A 12,043-nucleotide genomic window follows, 5' to 3' on the forward strand; every position below is an offset into this window, starting at 1 on the left:
TCAGCATCTTGAAGGTAACAAGTCGAACTCTTTAGCTAGTCAGCGAGTTTAAACCTGAAAAAACTGGAGCCAGTTGCATCAATACTTCGGCATTGAAAGAGTTTGGATCCGGATCATCCGTTTGAGCTGATCGGTCCCCCTCTGAACTGAAACGTTTCAATTGGATCAATAAATTTTGGACTCATACTATCAAGTCAGAAATGGGTCTGAAGCATTTATTTTGCCTTCCTTTCTTCTTCGGAAAACAGAGAGAGCGAGAAAGGGTTCTGAAGATTCTTCGTTGGCGATCTTGATGGCCGTCGATAATCTTCTCTTCATCAACTAATAGATTGATCATCGTAAATCTTAGTGCCGAAGATAATCAATTTTTCTTGGTACTGTTTCGCCTTTTTTGTTGTCTCTTAAATTTCTGGTTTTAATCATTTTTCTATTTAGAGAGAGAGAGAAATAGAGAGAGAGGCAGCAGGTGGATACCGGCAGTCAAGGTTTTCACTAGAAAAGAGCACACATCGAAGCTATGAGTATGAAGGCTCTTCCTATTTAATTCATGGCCTCAGAGAATCACATTACCTAATTGAATTTGTGACATTTGGACTTGGTGCAATATGGTTTCTTATGGTACGTCGATGCTAAATTCGCCATTGAAAAAGATATGACATATGCTTGGGACAAGTGCCTCGTGTACGTTTGTTAGTTGAAATGACTCATCTAGCATGACCCAGTATATTATATGACGCGATAGGTTGACAACTGTGGAGGACCATTGTTCGCCAACTGTAGAGAAAGATACTGTCCATGGTTTGGATTGTTAAAAATAAATATGAAAGCAACGTGCTAGCGTCATGTGATTGATATGCAAACCAACGCTTTTTGAAAATTGACTCCAACATAACATTTACTTATATATAATTGATACATACACCCATGTTTTAGGCGAACCTAGTCCTGGGCACCCTCTCCGGCCACCACCAAATGGTAGGAACTCAAAATCCGGGCTCCCTTTAAAATCAAACGGCTTCTCAAGGAACCGTTCCGGCCGATACGTTTCCGGGTCGTCCCAGGAATGTGGATCCCGTGCGATTGCATATGCATTGACCAGCACCCTTGTCTTGGCTGGGATGACGTAGCCATCGAGCTCACATGGCTCGATGGACTCGCGAGGACCGCCAGGTGCAGCCGAAGCGTCTCCTTGATCACAGCCTGCATGTATGCTAGGTCCGACTCGGTTATGGTTCCTCCTTTCCTCGCTGCGCTGCGGATCTCATCCTGGGTCCTTCGCATCACCTCAGGATGCCTGATGAGCTCGGTCATGGTCCATTCTAGTGTTGCCGATGTCGTCTCGGTCCCAGCGACAAACACGTCCTGCAGCGAACACAGCCAAGTAATCCAAGTGTAATTTTAAAAAAAAAATTGCAAGCAATAACTTGTTTAGCTGTTGACCCACGGGTCAAAGCACAAAATTACACGTCCTCTTCTCTTCTTCCTTCTTCCCACGGGTCAAAGCATGCGGTCGAAGAGCTCAGATTTTTTTTTTTGTTGAATTTTTCTCTATTTTGTTTAATTGTTTAATTAAAAAAATTAAATTTACGATATGCTATGCTACATTTACAATACGTTACCCGATCAATACACTAAAGGTATCTACCTAAAAGCTTATGATATTGCTAGACATTATAGGCAAAGAAGCCACATATTTACATAATTTTTCCAACTCAATGACATCATGAAGTACCACAAAGAATTCTACATAGTTGTAATCATATTATAATTCTTTAACACCCATGGGCCATATTAGGGTAGTGGTTCAGCTGTTCTTTGGTTTGCCTTCAGATTGCTTCTTTCATGGCATTTTTTCCTATAATTAAACTTCTGATATCATATATTACATATTTTTTTTCCTGTGCTTGATTGTATTACCAAATGTATAGTGCACAGCCCTTGAAGTTGCATTCGGTTCTCCTAAATGGTTTCTCCTACTGAAGTTTGTGGAAACTGAAATAGCTTTAGACAAGTTATTGAAAATGGATAAAAAAAAGTCGGGTTGGATTTAGCGTCCCTATTTCAATTAAGCTGGACACTTTTACAGGAAAAGTTTTAGTTTCACATGAAGTAAATTGATTACTCTGCATAATGAATAGAAGATTGGCCCAAATTTCTGGACCTCATATGTAAGCCAAATCATGGAACTCTTGCTAAAACGATCAACAATTCGTTCCTACTTAATTTCCACCACTTAGAGTACAACCATGTAAGTACTGGAAAAACATTCACGAACTCAGTTTTATCCCTCCAGGTCACTGGTCTATAATGTTCACAACAAATAGTCAAGGTTGTTTTGCTTGAATGCATCATTAGCTGCTTGATCTCATTAACATTTGTGTTGAGAATGTTTCTTGTTCCACAGATCCATTTTGACAATAAAATTTTCGGGGCTCAAACTTTGAGAAAATCTAAAGAGTCAGTCGAAATTCCTTTTATGGACGATGCTTACTTGAAGCTAGCATGCCATTATCCTGAGAAGGCCCTTCATTAACTTCAGGTCCATCAAACAAGTCAACTCGCTTATCTCAAGGGAGCTTGAGTACCTATTCATTGTTCAGAGCAAAAAGTTGGCCTTACAGTTTGGAATTATCATAAACGAAGCAAGGGAAGATTTATATTTGAAATAATACTGCAACCAACTAATATAAGCATGGACACAACAAGAGATCGGGCATTTATGTTTTTTTCTTGGCTAAAGTATATCAGGTCAGTCTATCAACACAACTAAAATTGGCACAACTATATTTTGGGGTGTAATAATTTTACAATTAAAATTTTGCTCTAAGATGATTACAGTAAAGTAACCATATACTTCTTGTCTGTCTAAGCATGCAAAAGTTTTGTTTGATCGCATAAATATAGAAAATTTAATAACAAGTTTCAGATACACAAATAGCATATTGGTCTCACTGCATGAAAACAAGGATGGCTGATAACCATGAAGTATTCTTGTGCAACATTGTTAGAGACTCAGGTATGTCAATACATAACAAAGTATCCATTTCAATTTTGAGAACTAAACGCAAAATGAAGGCCTATTGAATAATTAATTTATAGTAATTCAGGTAATCTAAATAATAAATTCGTTAAATTTGTTAAATGTATACAAGGCCTTCCTAAGTGCCCTGATCAAAGATCAGATGCTGAGCCCACGGCTGAGTACTAATGGAGTTATATTCTCTCACAGGGTGACGCAACCCATACAAAAAATTTTCAAGGTAAATAAATATTTGTCATTTTTTAGCTCTGTTCCTAAATGTCATACAGGTATAACAATCTTATAATTTCATCATCACATTGATCAAATGCAATACGAGACCATCCTGGGTGTCAAATTATTCTAGAAAAACAGCACAGACAATACACATTTCTTCTTTTATTTTTTGTCCTGCAAGTATGACACATGCTTTTCATTGAGTTTTTATTTATTTTACCATTGTCAGATTTCGTTAATTTTTACAGTTGTCAGATGGAGGTTGACAAGATGAAAAAGTGGTCACATTCCCTTCTTCAATCAAATATGAAGACAGCAGGTTGACAAGAGACCCATCATCTGACCAGATGCAATCAGCAATGTAATTTAAGTTGACAAATTATCATGGGTTTCTGAAGCACATGGGTGTCCATCCCCTTTGTTGCAATGCCAAACCTGGGTGTACCTCGAGGCAAGGAACTAGGTTCTACACCAACAAGCAAGGCAAGCTGACATACGTGTGTATGTACTGCTGAAACAGCCAGATTGATCTAAGGAAAATGTGATCACTTATTTGTTCGTATTTTTTTCCTAATACATGTAATTCTGGCTTCATGCACGTCTGTGTACTTGCTGCTTGGAAATTGTTATCATCATGCTGTCGCAAGACATTATTGGGAAAAAAGCAAACTAACGTGTCCAAATAATAAACAATTGTTTAACTAACTAATGACTTCAAATGATCTGGTAGCACCTTGACACTAACAAGATAATTCCACTAGCACTTGAACTGGCTATCATTTACCTGATTCAGATGCAAGCAAACATATTAACATAAATCATTTGTTTATGCTTGACCAAGCCCATGTATTTTCCATAAGCTACCGAAAAATCATATATTGTCTAGTAGTTCATTAGATAATTTGATTATCTGCACATTAAGCTAATTTTTGTGTCATTGAATATGGAATCCTAAGTATTTCAACTTTTGCTTTAAAAGATGCAAGCTAAAAATATTACAGAAAAGAGAACATAAATGCATCAGGAACTAAATTAGCACATACTTCTTCCGTAATGCAACATAGGAATTCAGTTCTTTAATCTGCAAAATAATAGACAAAGAAATTGGTTAAACATTAGAAAGTTAGGAAGCCAGTGCATAACCGCTATGTTTTGTTTTAAAACAATGTACTGTATAAATTATAAATTGCTATACAGTTCTTAAGAAGTAGATTATCACCATTGACTGTTTTTTCTCACTAAGCATCTTGTTAGTTTCAAAATCATAACTGGCCTCCTCTTCCTTGATTCCTTGATCAAACTCCTTAATAAGCCTGGAGCAAAGTAGTGAAACGAGGAACAAAATTTACCAATGCCTTCAAATAACAAACATGGTCCTTCTAACAATATTGAGGACCAGAAGACCAATGGAAAACTCAAGCAGAAAGAAACTAAAGCATTTGTTAACATCAAAGGACCATAATTCCACGCTTGCAAAAGCAATGAAATTGTGCTAAGTGCTAAAGGTGTAAGCAGAAAAGTCGACATGCCTAATTGAAAATAGCAGCTACGTGCGAAAGTTCCATATTTGTGCATTCAAAATCAATCAAACTATGTCAATTTTACTTGCATAAAGAACCATCAACATAGACATATGTGCAAGAAACAAGCAATGCCTTTGTATAACAACCCAGTGGAAAGTGACGCTAAAGTGAAAGATGTTATCAATTATCAAACTTTTTGACCTAGCAATTATTTTGAAGCATTGTCACAAGTATTCTTCTCAAGCACCGTTAGTGAGGCTTTTCTTGGGTATTAAAATAAATTTGTTTTATTCAGGGAGAAAAAATAACAAAAATTATAAAATTATGAATTGTGCACTGACTTCTTAAAAAGCATGATAAAATTCAGAACTGTTAAGAGTTTAGCATGGCGTAGAAAACATTTTTTTTACTTGTGCACAATCATTTGATATTTTCACGTGTTTAATTTTCTAATATGTTCAAATTGTCGGAATTTTTTCACCTTTTTTTTTTATTTTCAACGAGATATTAAAGAAAGTAATATTCAGGCAATGTTTTGAAGCACCAAGAAATTCCAACTATGAGAAGTTATAATAATGTCATTAACAATTAAGAATGACACCTACATTCAACATGAAGCTGATAAAGGCAACATACCTTTTACATTCACGCATCTTTCCAGTAAGTTCTTCTAACTGTCTGCTCTGCCTGTTTGCTCTTTGATCTTTTCAAGTTTCTGAAACCCGTTGCCTACAAAAGAAGACATTGTTGACATTTTAAAGTATAATAATGACGGTATTCTGAAAAACTTTTCAGGAGAAATGAATTGACAAACTTCCCAATGTTCAAAGCTCTAAATCAACATTCATTTTACTTTCCATTATTGTTTGAACACCCTCTACCTAAAGACAAGCTTCCACTCAGTCCGCATGGTCTAGCACTAGGATTTCAGTGTCCATGACCGACAATGTATTTCCAATCTCACACTACAATGGCATCACATCAGTGGCACATATTTAGCAACCAATTTAAGTGCTCAACATAGAGGCAAAACAAATGCATTAACTTGTGTGACAAAATCCTTTGCAATTGTTGGCATACTTCAAAAAGAAAGTAAGGGTTCTTACTCACAAGGCATGAAGCGAGTCGGTGAAGAAACATGGAAAATACTTGTAACGGAGTGACAGAAAAGAGCACGCCAGTGAAGAAACAGTTTGGAGAAGTAAATAAGAAAATTAACGGTACATGTTTGGAAGTGATGGAGAGGTGAAAGAAAGTTAATGATACATCCCCTTGGGCTGTCTTGAAAAAGCACCATCTAAATCTACCAGATAAACTTCCAGTGGACTACGTAACCTGCAGATAATATATCTGAAAAAAATAGTAAGCTCCGCAAAAGCCGGTGAACAATTCGTTATACTCTTTTAAGTACTTTCCGTAAGCGATCTACGTATTCTTCATTAGTCAAACACCAGAACTAAGAATTGCTTTCCCTTCAGCAAGTAAAGGCACGAACATGACAAAGCTGTACCGCTGTAACTCAAAATCTCTGAAGCGCATTCCCAAAAGTTCAACCTTCCGAATCACAACCAAACTCAACGAAAACATTTCACTTGTCAAATTCCTAAAAACTCTATGTTGTTGGCATCCAACGTCCATACCCTCTACACATTCACAGCAATACACATGCTAAAGCGAAATGCATATGCAATCTCCAAACAGGTAGAACCAGAATCCAATCTTGCTCCTCAGATCAACACCAACATCAGTACCAGGAAACCATTGTTCAAAAGAAAAAAATGACAATGTAAGTCAAAAAACGCGGATGCACTCCGCAACGCTTACGATAATGCTCGGAAGATGTCGGCGATCTGCCCATCGAGCTCGGCGAGAGTGCCGCTGACTCCCGACAACGAGTCAAGTCCATTCGATCGATCTGCGTCAAATACCAAAAACCCCAGAAACCATTACAAACAGAACCCCAAAAATGGGCCTCCAAACCCATGAAAAGAATAGCTCAAGCTACAGTAAAAATCATCTCCGCCAAATGCAAATTCAGCAACTACAGAAGGCTTGAAAAGAGGAGAGGAAGAAGAACTCATAAGAGGTTACCAGGAAATGGAGATCGACGAGCGGTAGGAACGCGCAGAGCGGATCGGACTGTTTTGCTGGGCAACAATGGCAAGGAAGAGATGGAAAGGAAGGAGGGAAGGTGACGACTGGTGAGGTGGCGGGCCTCTTCTTGCCCCGTCTTCGTTTTTTCTTTGCTTCTCCTGTTTTTAGAAAATCACAAGTAAGCGCTACGACTAAGGGGACCCTCCTCCTCTTACCAAGTTCACTATTCGAATCCGGAAATATCGGAAATGTGTTGATTTCCATAGGCATTTTGTAAATATCGTGTCATGCCATAGGCGGTAAATGACGGAAATGTGCTGATTTCCATGTCATGTTGCTAACATGAGAAGAGGTGTTTCCATGTTTTAAATAAGGGCGTTTATGTAATTAATGTATTTTCATCTAAAGGAAGCTCAAGGCAAAGATGCAAAAGCACATCAATTATTGATTGAAATTTAAACAATAAGCGCATTTCACCTAAAATGGTTACGAGACAATAACATGTGAATAGGTCCTTCTTGTGGGACCGTGTGGGCAATTGCCCACGCACGCCCATGTGTTTGACCAATATTACAATTTGTTTACAAAAATTAAAAAACGTGAACCCATATGGGATTTATTCAAGTTTATAAATTATTTTGATAATGTTATAAACTGATTAAAAAAAAGTTAAAAACGCAGTCCGATGGTCCAGTCGATGACTCAGTCAAACGTGGAAGGACCTGAAAGTCCACGCATTTCCGGATGGATATGATCTAACGGGTTGGTCCGATTTGATCCAAAAGCACCGGACAAAGGCTTAAAATTTTGATAAGTGAAAAGAGAATAAAAGGGAAATCAGATCTAAGTAGGTTTCAATTATCTTGTTTTTTGGTTGGATTACCATTTTCTTAGAAATGAGGATAGTTTTTGGAGTTTCAGATTCAAAAACAGATATTTTCTCATATGTTTGACATCTGCAATGTATTGCCCACTCCATGGAGCTATAATTTTTTCATGAGGAAGACCGAATTATAATTTTAAAATATTGATGAGAGCTGACATAGCATATTTCAAAGCTTTTATATAAACCAAGTAAAAATTTACATGTAAGTTTAAAAAACAAATCAAAAGTCTGTAAATTTTGTCCTTTAAGCAGCATTTGATAGTCTTGGATCTGAAATTAATGATGGTAATTCAAGATTTGTGCATATTTCATCAGAACCATTTTGCGATTCATAATGGTTTATATGTTTGTTGAACGAGCCATGATGTACAGTACATTTTGGTTAGTATCATAACATGCTGTTTGCTTTTCTTGAAAGCAAAGGTAAAATGGTGAGACTGATACCGCGATGGTTCTATTATCGTCAAATTCAGATGCAACTCGTTTCACACGTTTTTGGCTACCGCGATGGATCTATTATCGTCAAATTCAGATTCAATGTACCATTTACTATATCCAATTTATCAGATACTCGGATTTATAACAAATTTGTATTGCATTAAAAATTATTGTATTATGTTTGAAACGGATTTTTAGATTCTTAATGCAAAACAGACTTTTAAATTCACAGTTGAACCCAAACTATGTCAAGAACCAACATTTAAAATGAACAGACTTATCTGGCCATGTTAATGATTCTTATCTAACCAATATGTCTACTTAAAGCCAAGTTCAAATACGAATTTAATTGGGTGCCATTTTTTAAAATTCTGCTCAACTAGTAGTACAAGGCTTGTAGAAATAATTCAAATCCAACTATGCGCAGCCATCTTTAAATACATATTATATAGGGGGACAAAGAGCCAGGAGCACTGAGCAATCAACTGTGAATAAAGTTTGAAAGTGGTGTGGGCTTGAAACTGATAAGATCATTTTTATTAGGAGCGCAGAGACTTAAGAAGTAAAGTTTACTTTACCAGGTGATAATGTATTTGACTAAATTATTAGCACTGAAAGTTGGCACTTGATTATACCTTGATTGTTTCAGAACACGTTTGGTTGAGCAGGCGGTGCTCTCATCGTGTGTACCATGTGTATGTTGATTAGGAAATATGAACAATTGATTGAATATTACGACCAATAATTATGTTCACAATCATCATAATAATTAATCATGGAATGAAGTATTATGGAATTGATGAGCTTGGCTTAGAAGTTGCATTATATGTGGGGCTAGTGGTACAAGTTCTAAATGTGATATAATATGCGACAGAAAATATGTATTTATTGGTTGATATAATATCATTAAATCTTGTTGAAACGCACACAAACATCCTAAGGGGTTAATGAAATTAATAGTTATTGTCTGTATTTTAACATTTTTTTTTTGTTATTTGGAGGACATCATAAAAAGATGGGTAAGTGAGGGAAAGGGACTTGTTCATCGGGTGACCGTTCCCAATGCTTTTATTCGGGGTAATTAGATCAAAATCAACCTCTTTGCTGTTGCACATTCCAATTTCTTTAAGTATTATCCCGAGATCTTATATGAATGTGTATTAAAGTTAAACAAATTCTTTAAAAGATTGAGAGAGATTTTGAAAAAGAAAAAATTAAATATGATTGGTCTAAAATATAGTGTACTCAGGTAGAACTATACATTTGTATACCCCGAACAACAGTGACCTTAGAATTATAGAAATTTGAAATAATTTAGAAAATAAATCATTTCAAGAGAGGTACTTCAAAATCATTTGAGCTCTTCCAATATTGTCATTACAACTCAGATGTGAAAGATATTTGAAGATAGTTTTAAAATGCAAAGTTTTCAACTTATTTTGCAAAGTATGACTTAGAGTTGTCATGCATTATCAAGACAGGATTTTCAAATTTTTGTTTGAAAAAAAAAAAAAGATCTTAAATTTGTTTACCATAGTTTGTATTTATCATAAGACAAAAAAAAGGGGCTTTACAATATTGTGAAACTTTGAAAAGAACTTGATTTTGAAAAGAATCAAGAATCTAGAATAAAGAAGAGAACACCAAGATTTCTGAAAGTGTTTAATGAAACCTAAGACTTGACCATATTTCAGTTTCCACTTAGATAGAGTTTAATCCTAACGGCTTTAATTATTTAATGGAAGGTGCACCCATCATTCCATTAGCGTTTTGTTAAGTGATGGTGTGTGCATACTCATGCATATCTATATGAAATGGGTAAAATATTAAAAAACAATCATATGAATGATTGAAGTAAAACTCTCATCGGGTTTGTTTAAATGTTTAGGTATACCATAAGAAGGTTAGAAAGAAATCGATAACTGAAATGGGTTTAAGTCATTTTAAAAACTAAAAATGACATGCTCATGTGGACATGTACATATTTGTGTAGGGCACAAGCAATGAAAATCCGGGGAGACTTATTCTGTTTCCTTGGTGTTGAAGTAAAACACTTGTAAGGTCAGACATTTCATTTGCAGTAAATAAGCTTATCAGCACTCATGGGCAATTCGAGTGAGGAGCACTGGGTAATGGTAAAGTGTAATCAGCACATAACTTGGCAGGCCACTTCAATATGCAACTTTTGGTTTTCATCCCATATGGATCAATGGAGTCATGAGTCATGACAAGTGTTTCCACTGCTTCATGCGCCTTAATAATTGATGAGAGAGAATAAAAATACTTCGCAGGCGAGCGGGTTTCACGTCAAGGAAGGCCCTTGTCCCCTTGTTTGTTTCTCCTTGTTACAGAAATGTTTTATAAAAGGATTCAATTATACAGTCATGAATCATAGTATTAAAGCTCCAATATTGAAAAGAGGTGTGCCAGGATTGCGTCTCCTATGTATGCAGATGACGTGTTTTGTTTTTACCAATTTATTTTGTCTGAATTTTAAACAAGTTCCTGTAAATTGGTCAACTCAGAAGCCTCTCGATTCTTCCCGTTTAAGATGAATAACCAGTTCAGCGAAGAGAGGTCTCTTGACTGGCGGAAAGGAGAATTTCCTACGCTGGGTGGCTCTGCCTTATTAACACAGTCCTTCCAATACTACCTCTTTACTGGATTACGGCACTTGAATGCCAGGATCCTGTGAACAAAAGGATGGAGAATTTCTCTTATATTCTCCATATTGCCAATTTTATAGAAAAGTGAAAGAACAGAAAACTTGACATCTATGCAAAGTAAATTTAACTTTCACAAAATAGGTGTCCTGCCAGGTCGACATGGCGGCAAAATCTGTTCCTTTGTAAAGCGATTCTGGAAGGACTATTTTGTAAAGGCCGCACAGAGTGTCAATAATACATATATAACGAGATGGTATGCATGTTATTTCGCACGTATACAAATATCTCTGGCCATTCTCTTCCTCTGTGAGCGGAGCGAAGCCACTAGGAGTGGCATTTCTTGGTCTCGTGTGAGTCTTCCCTCATTTGTTCCCTAGTCCTCTGTCCCTCCATATCTGAGATAATGAGGCGACAGGAAGAAGAAACAACAATCAATATCAAAGAAGATAACGCATCCACCAGCTGCTGGGCGAAAGACATCACAAAAGACTACAAAGAATATGCTGCTTCAGGGTCTCTTTCTGTTGCTGGTGGTGGCAGGTCTCTTAAGTGCATCTTCAAATGGCCGCTTGATGTTAAGAAACTTCTGGGGGATGACATCTGCCGTGAACCTCAAATTGTAGCCATTGGGCCTTACCACCACGGCCGACCGCACCTGCAGCCTACGGAGCGGCACAAGAAGAACGCGCTCTTCAGGATTCTCCGGTTGTCCGGCGGACTTCCGGTGTCCATCTTTGTGGAACCCCTGAAACAAGTGGAGCAGGAGCTCCGTGAGCACTACGACGAGCTGGACCCAAGCTGGTCGTCCGATTCTTTCATACAGATGTTGCTTCTCGACGGCTGTTTCTTGCTCGACCTTCTTCTTGCCTTGGACAAACGCCTGGACGCGCCCTTGGCGGAGTCCATCCGCCTGCAGCTGCTCAACACCTGTGGCTATAACGTACTCATTCGGGACATACATCTGTTAGAGAATCAAATTCCAGGCCTCGTCTTGGACGTGCTAATTAATGTAGGAGACTGGACAGGATTCAGTAAGCCAGAGAGTGGAAGTAAACCATCCTTCAGGACTCTACATTTTCTAGACTTGCAGAGGAAAAACTTGCTGGGTAATCCCCCTGCTCCTGTCAAGGAACAGCGTCGTTGTCGCCTCCTCAATCTTCTAGGTACTCAAATGGCTTGA

General features: G+C 37.3%; 2 protein-coding genes across 2 annotated transcripts; one reads left to right on the forward strand and one right to left on the reverse strand.

Annotated features, from left to right (window-relative positions):
• Positions 1–873: 873 nt before the first annotated feature.
• On the reverse strand, positions 874–7,063 carry LOC116252572 (novel plant SNARE 13-like). The gene is made up of 6 exons (XM_031626932.2): positions 6,871–7,063; positions 6,604–6,694; positions 5,416–5,508; positions 4,476–4,569; positions 4,300–4,337; positions 874–2,585 (listed from the first exon to the last, which is right to left on the reverse strand). Exons 3-6 carry the CDS (start codon positions 5,430–5,432, stop codon positions 2,498–2,500), a joined length of 237 nt encoding a protein of 78 aa, XP_031482792.1. The 5' UTR covers positions 5,433–5,508; positions 6,604–6,694; positions 6,871–7,063; the 3' UTR covers positions 874–2,497.
• A 4,203-nt stretch (positions 7,064–11,266) lies between these two features.
• Positions 11,267–12,043, forward strand: LOC116261977 (UPF0481 protein At3g47200-like). Its single transcript, XM_031640985.1, has one exon. It carries the CDS (start codon positions 11,267–11,269, stop codon positions 12,041–12,043), a length of 777 nt encoding a protein of 258 aa, XP_031496845.1.

Source organism: Nymphaea colorata, chromosome 1 (assembly GCF_008831285.2).
Source record: "Nymphaea colorata isolate Beijing-Zhang1983 chromosome 1, ASM883128v2, whole genome shotgun sequence".
NCBI classification, from domain to species: domain Eukaryota; kingdom Viridiplantae; phylum Streptophyta; class Magnoliopsida; order Nymphaeales; family Nymphaeaceae; genus Nymphaea; species Nymphaea colorata.